The sequence below is a fragment of the Crocodylus siamensis genome, chromosome 1, assembly GCF_052110815.1.
Source record: "Crocodylus siamensis isolate JL-2025a chromosome 1, ASM5211081v1, whole genome shotgun sequence".
Classification (NCBI taxonomy): Eukaryota; Metazoa; Chordata; order Crocodylia; family Crocodylidae; genus Crocodylus; species Crocodylus siamensis.
Window position 1 is genome coordinate 5,571,978 of NC_143395.1, and position 16,535 is coordinate 5,588,512.

Consider the following 16,535-nt stretch of genomic DNA (forward strand, 5'->3'; position numbering starts at 1 on the left):
GACTAAATCTATTGAAGTCAAGGAAGCTACTGGATCAAGTGAGTATGGGAGGGAGCTGGGGGTGGGGGGTGGATAGCAATCAGAAAAGGCTTTTCTTATCGGCATGGGTTTTATTAAGATTATTTTATTTCAAACCCAAACAGTTTGATTTTCCCCAGGAAAGAAGCACTGTAAAACAATTGGGTGTCACCATGGCATTATCCTTCTTTGTCATATTATCATTTTTTTTTTAAAAAAAAAGATGGAAACCTTCAACTTCTTAATAAATCTGATCTGATTACAGTGACATGAATATGTAAGGCATTTGTTTCAACTTTCCTTCTATGATTAGACAAAATAGCTCATTTCTCTGAGAGGCAAATAAAGTGATTGTTAAGAGAGGGGTCAGAATGCACTTATTCCTCTAATAGCAAACAGGCACACTTAGGGAAGAGAAGCAAAACTAAACCAAACTGAAAAAAATAGAAGGAAAAAAAAAAGAAAAAGCAAAGCTAAAAATGAGAGCCAGTCCCCGGTGACATGAATTTTGTTTACAAATGAACTTAAATAGCTCGTTCATAATTGCGTGTAACTGTTATGATTTACAGCAGGTGCTCTAATCAATCAGCCAATCGCTTTAATTTATAGAGAGCCTCGCTGCATTTTCCCAGTTGTTTCATTTCTGCGAGTAATTGATAACAAACCATACTTAAGGTATGTTTTATGCAGGAGTTAATAAGAGCTGACAGCTGCTACTGCTGCTTCCTTTGGAATCGCTGCAGCCGGGGTTTCCTCGTAGAAAGTGGGCTCCTAAATTCGAGGGGGTGGTGGTCTAGAGGGCATGTTTTACGGAGAAGACGGCTAATTGATTACCGCCCCCCCCCATGTGCAGCAGATCCTGCTTTGCACGAGCCCACTGCCACCCCCATGCACTGCAAAACGAGTTCTGCAAATCACAGGGTCCTCCCAGGCCCGGATGCCAGCTACTGAGGGCCTTCCAGCACATGTCAGTTCAATCAGAAAGCCCTGTTTATTTGCAACGTATCTGGAGAATCAAACCATTGGCGTTGGGGGAATATTTAAGGCGGCTGGGTCTCCTAAACAATAAGATCGGGTATCCTAACATATTACCGAGTGCTAAATACTGGGCACCTGCCAATTTTATAACCTCAATGTATGAAAGAGACACCACCGTATTCCACTGTTTTTATGAGAGATTATTTCCTCCCGCCAGGCCAGACCCCCACAATAAAAGCTGTGTAACAGCTAAAAAACCCAAAGGCATGTAGATTTGCAGGAATTACATATGTCCTCATATGGATTGCATGTAGGCTCCAGTAGAAACAACTGGTGTTGAGTGGCTTCACTTAGGGGAATCAAAAACTTGCAATGGATTCCTTTTGCTCCATCCTTTTTAGTAAGGCTCATCAAAGGGCATTTCATCGAGCTGGAAACCAGCACCCGACCAGGTAAAAATGAATCGGATTGTGCTTTCATGGCTATTCGTATGAATTTTGCTATTGAGTTTTTTGGTCTGCCTTATGGGGACGTATTAAAAGCGGGGGGGGGGAACCCACCCTCTCCACCTCCCCTCACCCTTGCAACGTATTGTACATTTGCTGTTCTGCAGAGTCACTCAAGTGCACCATCAAGACAAAATCCACTTATTATAAAGCATCACAACCACTGAGATCAGTTCAGGACTGGCATGTTTCTTCAAACACACCAGCATAAAGGCTTGGCTGCACCTTTTACGGTCCCTATATTTCGTGACCGGTTTATCAGGTCACTGCTCAGTGAACTGAAAAATTAAAGAAGAAACAACAGTTTTAAGGAAATTTTCGGGCTCGTCTAGGCTCACGGAAGGGAGCTGGGCACATGGGGAGTGTAAATAGATTTCACTCCCCTTGCTCTGCCCTTTTAGAGCATTGCTGACATTGGTTAACCTTTGAAATATGGATTGAACAGGTTCAATATTTCTTTCTTTTTTTTTTTCCCCCATGTAAATTTTCTTCGAGTAAGCGAGTCACTTTGCTTTCCCCTGCTCTGCTTTGCAAACTTCAGGCAGGGGTCTTGACAAATGACTCCAAGAAGGACTAAGCAAACCTAGGGAGCACTTGGGTCTAGTAATCCTAAACACATTGAGAGGCCTTGCCAGTGTGTACAACCATATCCATTGCGATTTCATAGCTGCCGAGATATGTATGGTAATCTAAACTCTATCTTTGGTAAATCACCTAATACTCCTAAAAAAATAAAATAAAATAAAAGAGTGTTCCCCACGGAATGAATTACCTATATCAGGAGCATATCTGTATCTATAGCTCTACCGTTGGAGAGACATTACAGCTCTTTACCAGAGATCCTATCATTTCGAGGTTTTGGTGGCTGAACAAATATAGATAGCAGTGTGTGTGTGTGTAAAACCTCTGGGAATGTATTTATTTAAGCAATTAGACACTGCCATGGCATATTTTCCCCCCGATATCGAGTTCTTTTCCAAAGGTGTTGGTGAATACCTATCCCTTGCCCCTAAAAGACCACACGTACGTATGCACCCTGCTGCTGTGAATAGCTCTAACTGATGCCTCCTCCTCTACAAACTGTCTGGAGTCCCAAATCCTTTTGTGTGCCTCTCCGAAAAAAAGAAAGAAAAAAAGGAAGAAAAAAAAAGAAATCAGCCTCCCTTCCATATCTCTCTCCTCCTCCTGGTTGGTTTGTATTTTGTTTTAACATTATTCTCCCCTTCCTTTGAGTCTTTTTGTCATTTCCCCCTTCCATTTCTCTTCAGCTTATCAATAAACCGAGAGAGCAACAGTAGCCGCTTGGTTTGTTAGTAATTATGAGCATACTGTTCCTGCAAACGCAATGGCTAGATGAGTGAGATCGCTTTAAAACGACAGCAGGAAATGGTAAGGAAATGGAGCATGGCAAAACTCAGCGTGAAGCTTTCAGTTCTTTACATGTTTACAATTTTCTGTGCATACATTAAGGCTGGGGGTTGCTCCCCCCACCCCTTCGGTTTTCTGTTGTATTGCTTTAGACCAGGGCAGGAAAAATGCAAAAAAGTCACGTTGAGCACGCATCAAATAAAATACAGACATACATGCATACATAAGGCATGACATGGATCCAGCAGCCTGGCTCCATTAACAACATCGTGTGAGTGTGTGTATGAGTGTGAGTGTGTGTGTGTATATATATATATATATGTGTGTGTGTGTGTGTGTATTGCTCGTTAACAAAGGAGAAACTTATCAAGTATCAGACTCCTGTCTCCAGATCTCTGCATGGCTTTATTGGCCTTGAAATTACCCCTTCGTTTGATGCGAAGGTCCATGCCCATCATAACAGTCCAAGTTTGGTTGCAGGTGGTTTGGTTTGGCTTTGTAGGGAAATCTAGAAAGCCAGGACAATATGAGTGTTACCCACTGCCCCTAAGACTCCATCCTGATTTTTAACATCAATACACAAATACATCCTGTATTCATGAGCTGCTAGCAAGGGACCCTTCCCCCCACTCCCCTCCACCCACCCGGCAAGCCCTCGTGTCGGAATTCATTTAAAAGGAGAAAAAGAAAAAAAAAGGTGCTCCCCCGAAATTGCTTCGCATTACATTAAACGTGATAATAAAAGACACGTCGTGGTGCAGGGAAAGACCCAAGCCAAAACAGCAACCACCGCCGCCACGACCAGCAGCACCTTGCACCCAGCACATCCTGCGAGTTACATTTCACCCAAATGCACAAAGAGATCACCTGAAAAGCAGTAACCAGATGCCCTGGCTTTTAGTTAATCATTAATTGCTGGCCATCTCAGGAAGCAGGAAGGGGGGGGGGCTTACCCTGATCGACTGAGGAAGCGACTTGTTTTAAGTGTTAAGAGTGCCTTTTGGACGAGTCTTATGTTTAAAAAAGTATTTGCACTAAGAGGGTGCACTGAAACACAAGGGATAAAAAAGCCTTGAGTGGTAATGTGTGTGCAGACAATTTGCAGAAAGCGTTTAAAGGAAATAATAATAATAATAAAAGTCAGGTTACTTTTAAGGTCACTGCCTATGCCCCAGAGCCACAAAAAAACAAACAAAAAAAATGAACTTTGAATTCTTGCCACGCAAGGGTTTTGAAAGAGGCCGGTTTATTTTACCGCGCATCATGCCAAGCAAATGACAGATGAGCGGCTGACAAGGGGCCCCGATCCTGGCTTCCTGCCCTAGCAGGGGAACAAAAAGGAAAAAAAAAAAAAAAAAAGAGAGAGAGAGAAAAGGAAAGAAAATCTCCCCTGGATTTCCAAAGGCACCTGCATCCCCAAGGAAAGGCAGGGGAAGACCCGCCGGGTTTGAAGCTGGGAGCTCCCCCGAGCTAAGTCTCGTCTGAATCCCCTGCGCCCGCCTGTTCCTCATGTCTCCGAGCCGCCCTCCCCAGCACCCTAACCTTAATGGGCCTAAGAGTTAAGAATGATTTTTTAATGTCTCGTTGGATTTTTAGGCTGTTAATGTACCGCATCCTTCTCATTATTACTTTATTGATTGCTCATTGACCAGCCCCTTTCAAATCGTATTAACCACCCTCTGCCAGTTTAGATTAGGCGGGTTTAAAAAGCACCTTTCATTATTTCACCACCACCACCACCACCACCGTCGAGTTCAGCTTTGGCAGCTTAATACTCTCTCTAATGGGGCAGCTAAGAGACGAGGGGCCACGGTCCCTGCCTATTGCATTAATAGCTCAAAGGGGGCTAATACAGAAAATTAGCCTTAAACGAGCTCTGGAGATCTCCAAATGAAAGAGCCATTTATCACGCTGGCTACCTTCACTCCACTCGTTTGCTCTCTCTACTGGGAACAACTCATTTCCTCTTAACTAAATTACTTTCGAAATGTCAAGCAAGCCCAGATAGCAAACATAACAGGAGAGTGTGTGTATGTAATCTGTTGTGGGGGATCAGCCCCCGATGAGGAATTGAAAACATTTAAAAGATTTGGGGGGGGGGGTTCTCTCTCTTTCTCTCTCTCCCTTTTCAAATTTTAGGCAATCATTTCTATTTTTTTGCCCCCCGCAGCTAGAGATAGATCATCATTACCTCCGCAGGCCTCCAAGATGATCCCAGGTAGGCTCTTTTTAGGATGGATGACATATTTGTGTTAATAATTTAGCTCTAGATCATCTCTTTGCCACTGCGTTTTTATTAGGGCATTTTAAGCAGTAAACCCGGCTCTTGTGAACCAGACAAATCTCTCCAATCCCGCTTTTCTCTTGGCCCATTTATCATCCGGGGCATTCCCCCCTCCCCTGCTAATAGTCAAGAAGAATATCTCTCTCTCCACCTATCAATCTATCAGTCGGCAATAGGGACTTCTGGGTCTTAAATCATCTGCTTTTGGTTCAGTGCGTATCCTTCCCGCTGTCAGGTAGGGATGCAAAGCAAAAATCCTCCTGAACCCTCTCGGTTCTGCACCTCAATATTGCCAGCCACAGATGTGACCTGCCCGCTGCGTGACACATTTCTCTTCCACTCAACTCCTCAAAGACAGCGTCCACAGAGAAACTAAGCTCACAAGCCTCCCATAGGTGTAAAAGTCCCATAAACCACGACCTTAATAGCAAAGGGGAACGGAGTAAACATCGTAACTGGAACTTTTAAAATAGATCGACCAAGAATTGCTGGTCCCTTGTTAGTCACCTGGTTTTTAAAGTGCCTGTATGCCCTGCTCATTGCACACAATAAAACTGTAGGTGTCTGCTACTAGAGACTCCTTAGGCAGATACACAGTTGCACGTCTGTGCGCTGCAGAGCTGACTAGCCGTGCCTTTGAGTCTTCATGGTCTGTCTAAAGGTTGAAAAAGTCTGTCTATCGCCACATGCTTCACACAGTCCTAAATATCACTTGGCGGGCTTCATTCTCCCCGCCCTGCCTGTAGCAGCCCTAGCCGGGCCGGCCCACGGCCTGGGCTCTCTATCCCTTGCCCTGGCACGAAGAGACTCGCTGGCCACACGCTGCTCTGGCCCAAATGTGCAAACCCGACAAGGAAAGCACGGCCTCGGATCCACATGGCAAACAATAAACCTCTTCACTACACATCAGCCACCAAGTCATCATGGAGACCCAAGAGAAACCATCGTGCAGGAGATTGCAGGAGACCCAGAAATACCCTGCCAAGCCGCTAAACGCATAGCCTGGTTGTCCAAGCCAACTAAGACACACACACACACACACACACGCATACATACATATATACACATATATATGCATACATACATATATATACATGTATACACATATATATGCATACATACATATATACACATATATATGCATACATACACATATATACATGTATACTATGCATACATACATACCTGCATAGATATACAGGCAGAGGGAGAATCTATTTTGTTTTGAAAAGTGGAGGAGTAACCATTCTTCAAACACAGGTCATAAATTAGGTTGCCAAATCAGCCTCGGGGTTTCCCTTTCCTCAAAGTTACCATTTTATGGACGTCACTACAAGAAATAAGCTGGGATATCATTGTATAGTAGTCACGACAAGAAATAGGCTGGGATATATCCCCTGCCCTGGAAGAGTCATTCCCTGCCTATTCTTCTCTCAACAGTCGAGACAACTCTGCCTACTCCAGATCTGCAGGTTTCACGAGCATGTGGCAAGTCCCAAACTCCTGGAGATAAGTGCTGTCGATACCAAGCACAACGACCAGCATGTCTAAGCGTCATCTCCCTAGTACTTAGAACTGAATCTAGAAACAGAAAGTCCTTAGATAATTCAAGATAGCTCTCCCTGCATTGGTGTGATCTGTTTAATGTCTATCAGCATAACACACACTAATCGCCTGCATCTTCAAGTGACTGGCAGAGAAACGTAAAAAAATTAAGCAGCTGCAATCCGCCCAAAATGAGTTATTGTAATTACATTTAATTAGTTTAATTAGTTAATTATTTTGCTTACAGCTGTACAAGAGACTGCAAACATTTGTTAATATCACATTCTCTTTAACAGTATGGGGTGATTCTGCAGTTACACTAAATCATGTATGCGTATGTAGAAAGACTTTTTTTAAAAAGGGCGTGTGGAGGGGGCTGCATTTCCATAGGCATGTGTTTCTTTCCCCAACACATTTGGCAGGACTGGAAAACACATCGAAAGCCACAAATGGAATCGAACCATTCGTAAAAGTCATTCAATACAGATCAAGAGCCACTAGAGGTGCAAAGGAAGTCTGTGGAAACCGGTTTATAATACGTGATGCCTTCTTTTTTTTTTTTTTACAGCAATAACAAACTGAGAGCTGCCAGCAAAGGCACAACTTGAGTGCTCGCTTATTTGAATTGCATGTGGCACCGCTGACAATAATATTCAAGACAACATGCACTCAGTCCAACAGAAAAGAAAGAAAACTTTTCTTTTTGCTCCTTATTCTTTTCTCCCTCCTCTTTCTCATTTCACTCTCTCCATCTGCCCAGCTAGCTAGACATTCATCTCTCTGCCATGTGTCTGCTTTCCATAGGAACTAATTGCCCCACAGTAAGAAATATATACATACACACACGTATATATGCACACACATATATATACATATACACACGCATATATATATATACACACATGCACACGCATATATATATATATATATATACACACACACATACACACGCATATATATATATATATATATATATATATATATATATATATATTAAGAAGGTATTGCTACACCGTAAAAGTTTGTCTAGCTTGTTGGAATAATCCATACCTTTTTTAATGACAGACTGGTCCAATAGATTCATACCGCTGTTATTGGCATCTTCAACTGACTGTGAATATAAAAAACATCACTATTCAAATTGACTGGATATTAAAGAACCGCGAACATAAATCATGTCATTGCAAACTGGAGTGTCTGTTATTTCCATTTATATTAATTCACCAGGGGAGGAAAGATTTTTATTTTTATTATTATTATTTCCCCCAAATCGACGTGGAAATGAAATTATTCTGGATGATATAGTCTTCTAATAATATTGAAAAAAAATGTCTGAAGCATATGGGGTGCAATAGGGGGTTTGTTATCTTATAAGACATAGATATTACATAGACTTTTCAAGGGAGCTTTATATTTCCGTGAAAATCTGGCCATTTGGCAACATCTGCAAAACCTAGTGAATGATACAGATGAACCCCTTAATTTTCCCCTCCCCTCCCCCACCCAACACTTATGGCTTGTTTGCTTATCCATGCCCTTTCTTACTAATTCAAGGGACAGTTCCTTTTTATATATAGGACCTCACATTTAATTGAAGGCTGAACAATTCGGAGGGGAGAGCAACACCCACGTTGGAAAGGAAACAAAGTAGGGAGAGATTAACTACTCCCACGGTTTGCTGCCCCATGGTAGGAGTTTTCTGAGGGCCGGAGGGAGCTTGTGTGTGTGTGTGTGTGTGTGTGTGTGTGTGCGCGCGCGTGTGCGTGTGTGTGTGCAGGTGGGGACGGAGGAAGGAGGGGGAAAAAAAGGAATTACACACTGACAAAAAGAAGTCGGAGCTATTAAACTGATTGCCTGGAAAAGTCACTCTGTGGCTCTCTCCAACCTTTCTCCTCTCGCCCTGGCTAGGAGCACACCTGTCATTATGGCATTAACTTCTTGAGTCTCAAAGCAAACAAAGAGGGTTGCAGTGTGCGGGGCAGGCTTGAGGTTTTCTCTCTTAATACAGGTAGTGCAGGGACCCCCTCCTAAGCGTGCGACAAAAAGCAGCACAAAGAACAGAGGTGTCTTAAAAACCATCTCTAATAGGCTTCAGTCCTGTTGTCTGTCCTGAATTGCAGAGATGGAGCCTGGTAGATGGAATTTGTTTTCCTTGCACTAAAATACAATCATTCCCTTTAATAAAGGGAATAAACTCGCTGAATTTTCCTTCCTATTTTATCTTCGCATCACTGCGTGCCTTGAGTTTATCCTGAGCAAGTCCCTATCTCAACCCCTTCCTATTCTCAGCAGAGACCATGCAAGATGGGAAATGGTTTAGGGGGCATTACAAACCCCATCCGAAATATAATGGAGCAATAAGCAACCTTTTTTTTTCCTGGGCTCCTTTCCCTCTTCGCCCTTTCTTTCCACTCTTCCTCTGCGCTCCTGCACCCTGGTTTCTTGGGTCTTTTCGTCTCCTTCAATTAATAGACTACATACCCAAGGGGCATCAGAGGATGTGATCAAAGAATATTATAAGTTTTGCCGCCCACCCTTGTCTGCAGAGAGGTGGACAGACTGTAGACCCTGGAGAGACGAATTTGGGAAGCTCAAATGGAAATAAATGGGAAGCGCCATCTTTTCACCTATCTCTGGAGTGCATGTGCATGTGTGTGTACATATCTGTGCGTGCACTCCACTCGCTTCATCAGCAACGTGGGTTAGTTGTTGTAGTTAATGAGAAGACTCTTGTCTGATTTTCTATCTAATTACGCCCTCCTGCTGGGTTTTTGTACAGGATATTCGCGCAGCATGCTGGCAGTTAATAGTCACAGAGAGGATCGTAAAGATTTAATTAGGACTGCATGCGGAAACGCGGAAAAACAACTCAGACTTTTAATTACTAGACTTCTTTAGTTAAAAGTGATACCAGGGGTTACTTTATAAGAGACTTGGGTGTTTTGCTGGGACTTAACTTTCCATCTCCCTGCCTGGCGTGCAGAGGCAGTGGTGGCAGGGTGTGTGTGTGTGTGTGTGTGTGTGTGTGTGTGTGTGTGTGTGTAGTGGCAGGAGCAGATGATCTAGCAGGAGACTTGGTAACATTAATATACAATGCTGGAATTAGCTGGTTTGCTTGGGGGTTTTTTTAGGGGGGGAGGGTGGAAAGAAACCTGATAACCCCGACACTTTCTATATCGCATCTCCTTGCTCCACGGCTAAACAGAAGTGACGTCCAAATAAAGGCATAAATAATCAAAGCTGAATGTATCATTGAATGTGTAAATCGTGTAGATGTGAGATAATTGGTTGGCTTTGGGGGCTTGGGGGTTTGGGGTTTTTTGTTTTTTTTTTGGTGGACTGTGCTCTATGGATCGATGCCTTCCCCTCGGATCTACACAATGCTGGTCGCCTGGTCAGTCAGGAAAGAAGAGAAAGTTGCATTGGCCTCTTTAAAATTGCCCTATTAGGTAATCGAGATGTGTTTTCGATAGATGGATACTTTCTTTCTCTCCCTGTGCACTGCTACCGGCTGTAAATTGCCCACGGAAAACTTAGCTCACAGGGCAGCAGCAAGAATAAAAGTACTTTCTGTTTACAATCCCGGGACATTATCGTGTCACGATCACCTAATGATATCCCTGGACAATAGATTACATATGGCCTGAATGTGGGTTTATATAACATGCACCCATTTCTCCTCTCTCTCTTTCACAAGCTCTTCTTTGTCAGCCAGACCTGTGCCCCTTAATCTATTTAAGCAATAGCACTAAGGAAGGGGCGGGGGGGATATCCGAAAAGTAAGTTTTCGAGTCAAAAGACATACTTTAAGGAAAATGTATCTTCGTGCAAGGGAAGCAGGCGTGTTAATGGGCTAATAAGATCCTTTTTTTTTTTTTTTTTGCTTGAGCCAGTTTTCGAATAATAAAAAATGGCAGTTGAAAATTGCTAGCTTTTCATTGTCTTCCTTGCTTTAAAAACAACCACACACACACACAGAAAAATTAAAATAAACCAAACTTGCCAGCCCGGGTGAAGAGTACTGTAACACCAAATGCCTGGCAGGACAGAAAACGCTTATCACCCCTTCTGGTTCAATCTGTAGTCCCTGGCAAGCAAACACGTTCATCTTCATAACTCAGTCCTTCCCCTCCTAATTTGTAACATATCCTTGAAAAGTAACCATTTGTCTCCTTCTCCTCTCTGGATATCCGGCACACAACACCAGTCCAGCAAAAATACCTCCTTTCTAGCGCTTTCCCCAAGTCCCTTTAGCTGTTGGGCTGAGCAATATAAACTAGGCGACCTTCCCTTTAGCCTGGGCGACGGATATATTATTTTGTCTCGAAAATGATCGGGCAATGTGCCCCTTAGATGTATGCAGTACCTTGCGCCTCCCTGACTCAGAAGGGATATTTAGTAACAAGAAGTGTTTCCCATTAAATATCCGGGCAATGAGTAACTGCACCCTTCCTCTGTCTAGAAGGGAAGCAGAAGCTCCTGGAGGAAAGGAGGAGACCAAATAATTGCCTAATTCCTTTTAGCGGCTGTAAAAGTCAAGAGGGTGCTGTTACTTATAGCTTTGGCTACTAGTTATCTCCGGATAGATAGCTCGGTGGAGACAGGGGATGGCTGGATGGGGGGATAAAAAGTCCTGATCTGCATTTCTTGCTCAGGCACAACTCCCATTGACCTCGGTGCGAGGGTTGCCTGCAGGAGGAATGCAAAACCCATAAACCCCGTGGGCAGAGGTCAGGGAGCCCGCGTGGGGCTGGGCAATAATCTCCAGGCCGAGGAATGCAAGCCCCCGATGGCCACCGAGAGCAGTAAACACGTATCAGGGAAGCCTGCCTCCGAGCCCGGGCCGCTGTGCCTGTCCGGGGGTCTTTCAAGTGACAGCCAAGCACGTACCCATAACCCGTGCTCTGCTATTCACTTCCGCGGGTTTTATTTTCAAGAGCTTTGCTCTGTTTGTTTTCCAGGCTGGACGCTGTTTTCTTCTCCTTCGGTATTTTGATGTGGGATTCAGGTCAGTGAGTCACGCCGTCCAGCTGCTCGCTGGCTCGGGCTGTGCGCAGCTCTTCCTTGGCGTTTGGTTATTATTATTTTTGAAATCTGATAAAGACTGGTTTTCCATCTCCAAAATATGGGGGGGGGGCGGGGGGACACAATAACGAAAACCTCCCTCGTGCAGGTCGGGGGCCGAAAACCAGGTACCCCCGGACTGGAGCCCTGCTTCGGGGAGTGGGGGCTGCAGGGCCGAGTCCCACCGGACAGACAGGCGTCCTCCTGGGGCCTTTGTTTGAGGGAGCAGCCCTGTCCTGACTTTAAGGGGAGGGTGAGAAAGGTGGGACATAGCGTGCCACAAACCCATGGGCATTCATTGTTTCCAAAGGGTGGCAAAGAATGTCTTCGAAATAGCTGTGCAATGTCTTCTTCGAAAAGGTCTCTATCTATCTATCTATCTATCTATCTATCTATCTATCTATCTATCTATCTATCATATTAGAACTAGCTGTCGTTCACTATAATAGATATATATCAATCTATATGCAGAGCAATATATATACACATACGTATTATATATAGATAGATATTATATCTATCTATCTATCTATCATTTTCGATCCATCTGTCTTTCACTATAATAGATGTATATCAATCTATATGTGTGTGTGTGTGTATACACACACACATATAGAAAGATATTATATAGACAGATATTCTATCTATCTATCTATCTATCATAGAAAACATATTCTCGAAAAAAAGACACACGGGCTTGGGTTATTTCTCCCCTTTTCCTTCTTCCGTGGTAAGATCTGTTTAAATGTGCCCTTTTGAGGGGTCTCCCTGAAAGCTGGGGGTGGATATGGCTTAGTATTTCCAAGAAGACAAAAACAAGGAAGAACCCCTCTCCCTTAACTTGACCTTTCCCCGAACCATCCCAGTTTATTCTATTTTATTTTATTATTATTATTATTTTTTAAATCTCTCCTTCCCTTCTCTGCTTGGTAGATCCTTGTCTCAGCTCTCACCTTTCTGTCTGGATGAGCTCAAGGAGCAGGGCTGGTTTGAGGCAGAGAGAGAAAGCGAACTCCCTCTCTCCAGCTCCTTCTTTTTTCCCTTTCTTTTGGTTTTTGAAAAGCCAAGGACTCCAGCTATAACTCTGGGGAGCCGTGCTGCAGGGGCAGGGGTGTGCGAGGACCCCCTTCCAGCTCTCTCCGCTTGCTAATTGCTATAATTCATAATTGATCACTGTTGACTGTCTCTCCCCACGTGCCCTGGCAGTCCGGGCGAGGAGGCGCTGGCGTCCTTACCTGCACTTCTTCCATGCCGGGGTGTCCGATGCCATGCAGGGAGAGGCTGTCCCCCATGCCGGAGTCCAGGCCATGGTGAGCCGAGTGGAGGAGCACGTCTGGCCGCCGCACTGAGTGGTAGTCCCGCCTGGGGTCCAGTCCCGAGAGCTGAGGCAGGGCTGCCCGAGGCTGTGGCAGCAGTGAACCGGCTTCTGATCCCACCTCTTGCCTCTGCCTTTGTCCCCAAGGGTGCTGCTGGGGTTGATGCAAAGGGTTTAGGGAGTAAGGGTCATTGACATGGGAGTAAGGGTCCTGGCTTTGGTGGTAAGGAAGAGGCTGGTAGGGGGGTGGGAAGTAAGGCGGCTGGAAATCCGAGGACGGGGTGTGAGACAGCGGAGGGGCGCTGGAGTAGGGTCCCTGGGAGACAGATCCCAGCTGGGACAGCCTGGAGCTGTGGCTGGGGACTCCATCGTGCCGGTCCTACAACGACAGGGGGCAAAGGAGAGAGAAAAAGCGGAATTAAAAGGAGAAAATTGAAGCCACTCGGAGCTCCCACGCCCTGGGCCCCCCACCTCCAAGTCCCTGGGACTCCGTGGCACGCCAGCACGCATCCTTATCCTAAAAGCGACCCATCAAAAACAGGCCGGGGGGGGGGGCATAGTAAATGCCATCATTAAAAATGTCGGAGAGGTGCATGCACAGTATGGGGGAGGGGGGCTTTGATCCAGCACCCCTTCCCCTCCCCCCCCAAACCGGACACAAGTGAAGTGTCCAAAGATCCAGCACGCGCAAGCCCACACACACTCCTGTTAGAAATCACCCACACCTCTCCACGTGCAGCTGCAGGAGGGAAGTAGCCATCATGGGCTGACACTGAAAAGTGGGTCGTGAAAGCACTTTAAAAGGTGGGATTGATTATTTTTTTTTTCTATAAAGGGATCCCTGCTTATTACAATATATATGTAAATATATGCAAATAATCATGTATTAAATCGATAGTAATATATATGGTAATATACACAGTCATGTATAGTAACATTTATATAGTAATATATATACACATTAATATATAGTAGTATTTATATAGTAATATATAGTAATATATATAGTGTTATATATATATATATATATATATATATATATATAGTTGGATATTAATTATATATCTATATATATGAAACTTCACACCGAAAAAAATCAGCTCCTGCCCTTTCTGTAGCCACGTTTTCTCCCTTTTGAATAGGAGACGAGTCCAGAGAAAGGGGAGATGAAATGGTCACAGAAAGTCTTGGAGGTGAGGGGTCCGGTGTGAAAGCCTTCAGAGGAAAGGGGGCAGAGTTTTGTCCAACTCCATCCAAGTTGTGGCTCCGAGGCTGAAGCAAACAAGAAAATCTCTACTGCACAAAGTCTAGTCCAAATCCCCACCAGCTATTGGGAAAAAAAAAAGTTTTCCCCTCTTCCCCCCACCCTTCCACCCCCCTAGCTCAAACCCAGAACACACAATGCAAAAAGGAGAAGCAGCTGCAAGCCTCCTCCAATTATTGTGCTAAATTACCAAGCCAAAGGCGTTCAGGAGAGAGAGGGGGAGAGGGAGAGAAAGAGAGAGAGAGAAAGAGAGAGAGAGAACATGCAATTCTGGTACAACATGGATCCAAAACTCACCATGGCGGAATAGGTGTGGACTAACATCTGGAAATAAAAAAAGTCTTGTAACAGCTAAAAATAAAATAGTGGTGATAGTAATAATAATAATGCTAGGAGGAAAAAAAAAATCAAGATCTGGACATGGACGTGCTGGACACAGGAGAACAGCTTGAGGTATTTCCAAGTCTATCCATCCAAAAAAGAAAAAAAAAAGAAAAAAAACCCCCAAAAGCAAAAAGCCAACGTCCCCCAAAAAACAGACTGGAAACTTATATATATATATATATATCTACGCATATGATCCCCACCCCCTCCCTTTCTGAATTGTGGTGTTGTTGTGTGTGTGTGTGTGTGTGTGTGTGTGTGTGTGTGTGGTTTTTTTTCTCCCTTTGAGCTTCCAAATGCAATCCTCTTCAACCCAAGGCTAGGCTCAGACTGCTCGGATGCCCCCTTCCTCCCTTTCCTTCTCTACACCGCCTCATCATAATTGATATTCATGACTATTAATATTACACGACTACTTTAAAGGGAGAATGCAGGACCAAATGGAGCGTGAAGCCTGCAGCCAGCTCGAGAGCTCCCCTACTATTGTAAATGACGTTCATTCAGTGGAGAATTACTAGATGTAATCAGACGAGGGGGGCTGGCAGAGCCAGAGATGGGGGAGAGGGAGAGAGAGAGTGGGGGAAAAAAGTTTAGCAAGGAAGAGGCACAACTTCAATTAAATCAAGCAGAGGAAGATGTGTAAACTAGACCCTGCTGATCTGGAGCAAGGAAGTGAGATGGAGCAAATGCTAGAGGCGAAGAGGGAAGGTGCGGGGGAGGGAAAAAAAAATCGTATTTCCTTCTTTTATATGTAATTATATATCCCAAGGACCAGCAATGGATTGCTCTTGGTGCTTTTGTTCCTCTAATTTTTAAAACAAATAATGGAGGGGGAGAAGAGGCTTTTTTTCTCTCTCCCTAATCCTGTCTTTAAAAAAAGAAAGAAAGAAAAGAAGTGTGCGGGCAGCCACTGTAATTTGTCTGTTTACAGCTGCAATTAAGCACTTTTACTGAATGCTACAGCTCGCATTTATTTGGAAAAGCAACATAACTAAAGAAGGGGGTGCTGGCGGCACCCATGTCCCTCGCCCTCCCCCCTCCAGTTATGCAAAAAAAAAAAAAAGCGCCCGATTTTCACCCAAATGTAAAATGTATGCAATGCATTTTAAAGGATGCTAAATTTATCGTTTGTAGGCAAAGCCAGGGGCGAGAGAAAACCTTTTTGATGTTTCACGAACCCGCTCAACTGGACTGCCTGCCATTTCTGTTAAAGTTCAACTTCCGTGCCTTCCCAAATGGACTCACACTTCCCAAAGCCATGCCCCCCCCCCTTTTGAGCACACGGTTAATTGAAGCAGATCGGATTTTTTTTGTTCTCCCTCTGATCCTACTGTTAATGATATACATCGGAGAGGGGGAGAGAGAGAGAAGGAGATACAAAGAAAACTACCTTAAAAAAAATCACATCAGCTAGAAGGACCCCACCACTTCCAACAAAGAAGACAAAAAAGTCCATTGTGATAGTGTTGAGAAAGTGACTTTGTCGTGCCTAGAGTTTAATAAATAAATACATAAATATAAAGATATAAAATGCATACATATAATATATATATACACACACACATCTGTATCTATCTATCTATCTATCTCCACAGTTTATATAGAGAAAGTTTAATTTCTCTCTCTCTCTTTCTCTCTCTAGTTCAGAAAGGGACTTTGGCATACCTAGAGTTTATAGCTAATAATTTACATAACATACAATATTTACTATATACATACATACATACATACATACGTATATATATATATATATAACTCTAGGCATGCCAAAGTCACTTTCTCAACAGCAGATATCTCTGTCTCTATCTC

The 16,535-nt window shown here is 43.9% G+C and overlaps 2 protein-coding genes across 11 annotated transcripts in view; one reads left to right on the forward strand and one right to left on the reverse strand.

The window, feature by feature from the left end:
• TFAP2B (transcription factor AP-2 beta) overlaps positions 1–16,535 on the reverse strand; it is a 52,136-nt gene that overhangs the window by 31,787 nt on the left and 3,814 nt on the right. For 3 of the 10 annotated variants that reach the window (XM_090030610.1, XM_090030603.1, XM_090030595.1), the window contains exons 1-5: positions 15,143–15,241; positions 14,640–14,666; positions 12,999–13,457; positions 7,750–7,810; positions 3,295–3,378 (exon numbers count right to left, since the gene is read on the reverse strand). In XM_090030610.1, coding sequence (XP_089886736.1) covers positions 3,295–3,378; positions 7,750–7,810; positions 12,999–13,457; positions 14,640–14,666; positions 15,143–15,226 — 715 coding nt within the window. In that variant the 5' untranslated portion in view covers positions 15,227–15,241. Of the gene's footprint in view, positions 1–3,294; positions 3,379–7,749; positions 7,811–12,998; positions 13,458–13,549; positions 13,604–14,639; positions 14,667–15,142; positions 15,242–16,535 lie in introns of those variants that run through there. The other 7 variants (XM_090030619.1, XM_090030629.1, XM_090030649.1 and 4 more) reach the window with 6 other exon arrangements.
• LOC149872517 (uncharacterized) overlaps positions 13,790–16,535 on the forward strand; it is a 73,160-nt gene continuing 70,414 nt past the window's right edge. Inside the window, exon 1 of the transcript XR_016439657.1 lies at positions 13,790–13,882. The gene's annotated coding sequence lies outside the window, so the exon portion shown is untranslated. The remainder of the gene's footprint in view (positions 13,883–16,535) is intronic.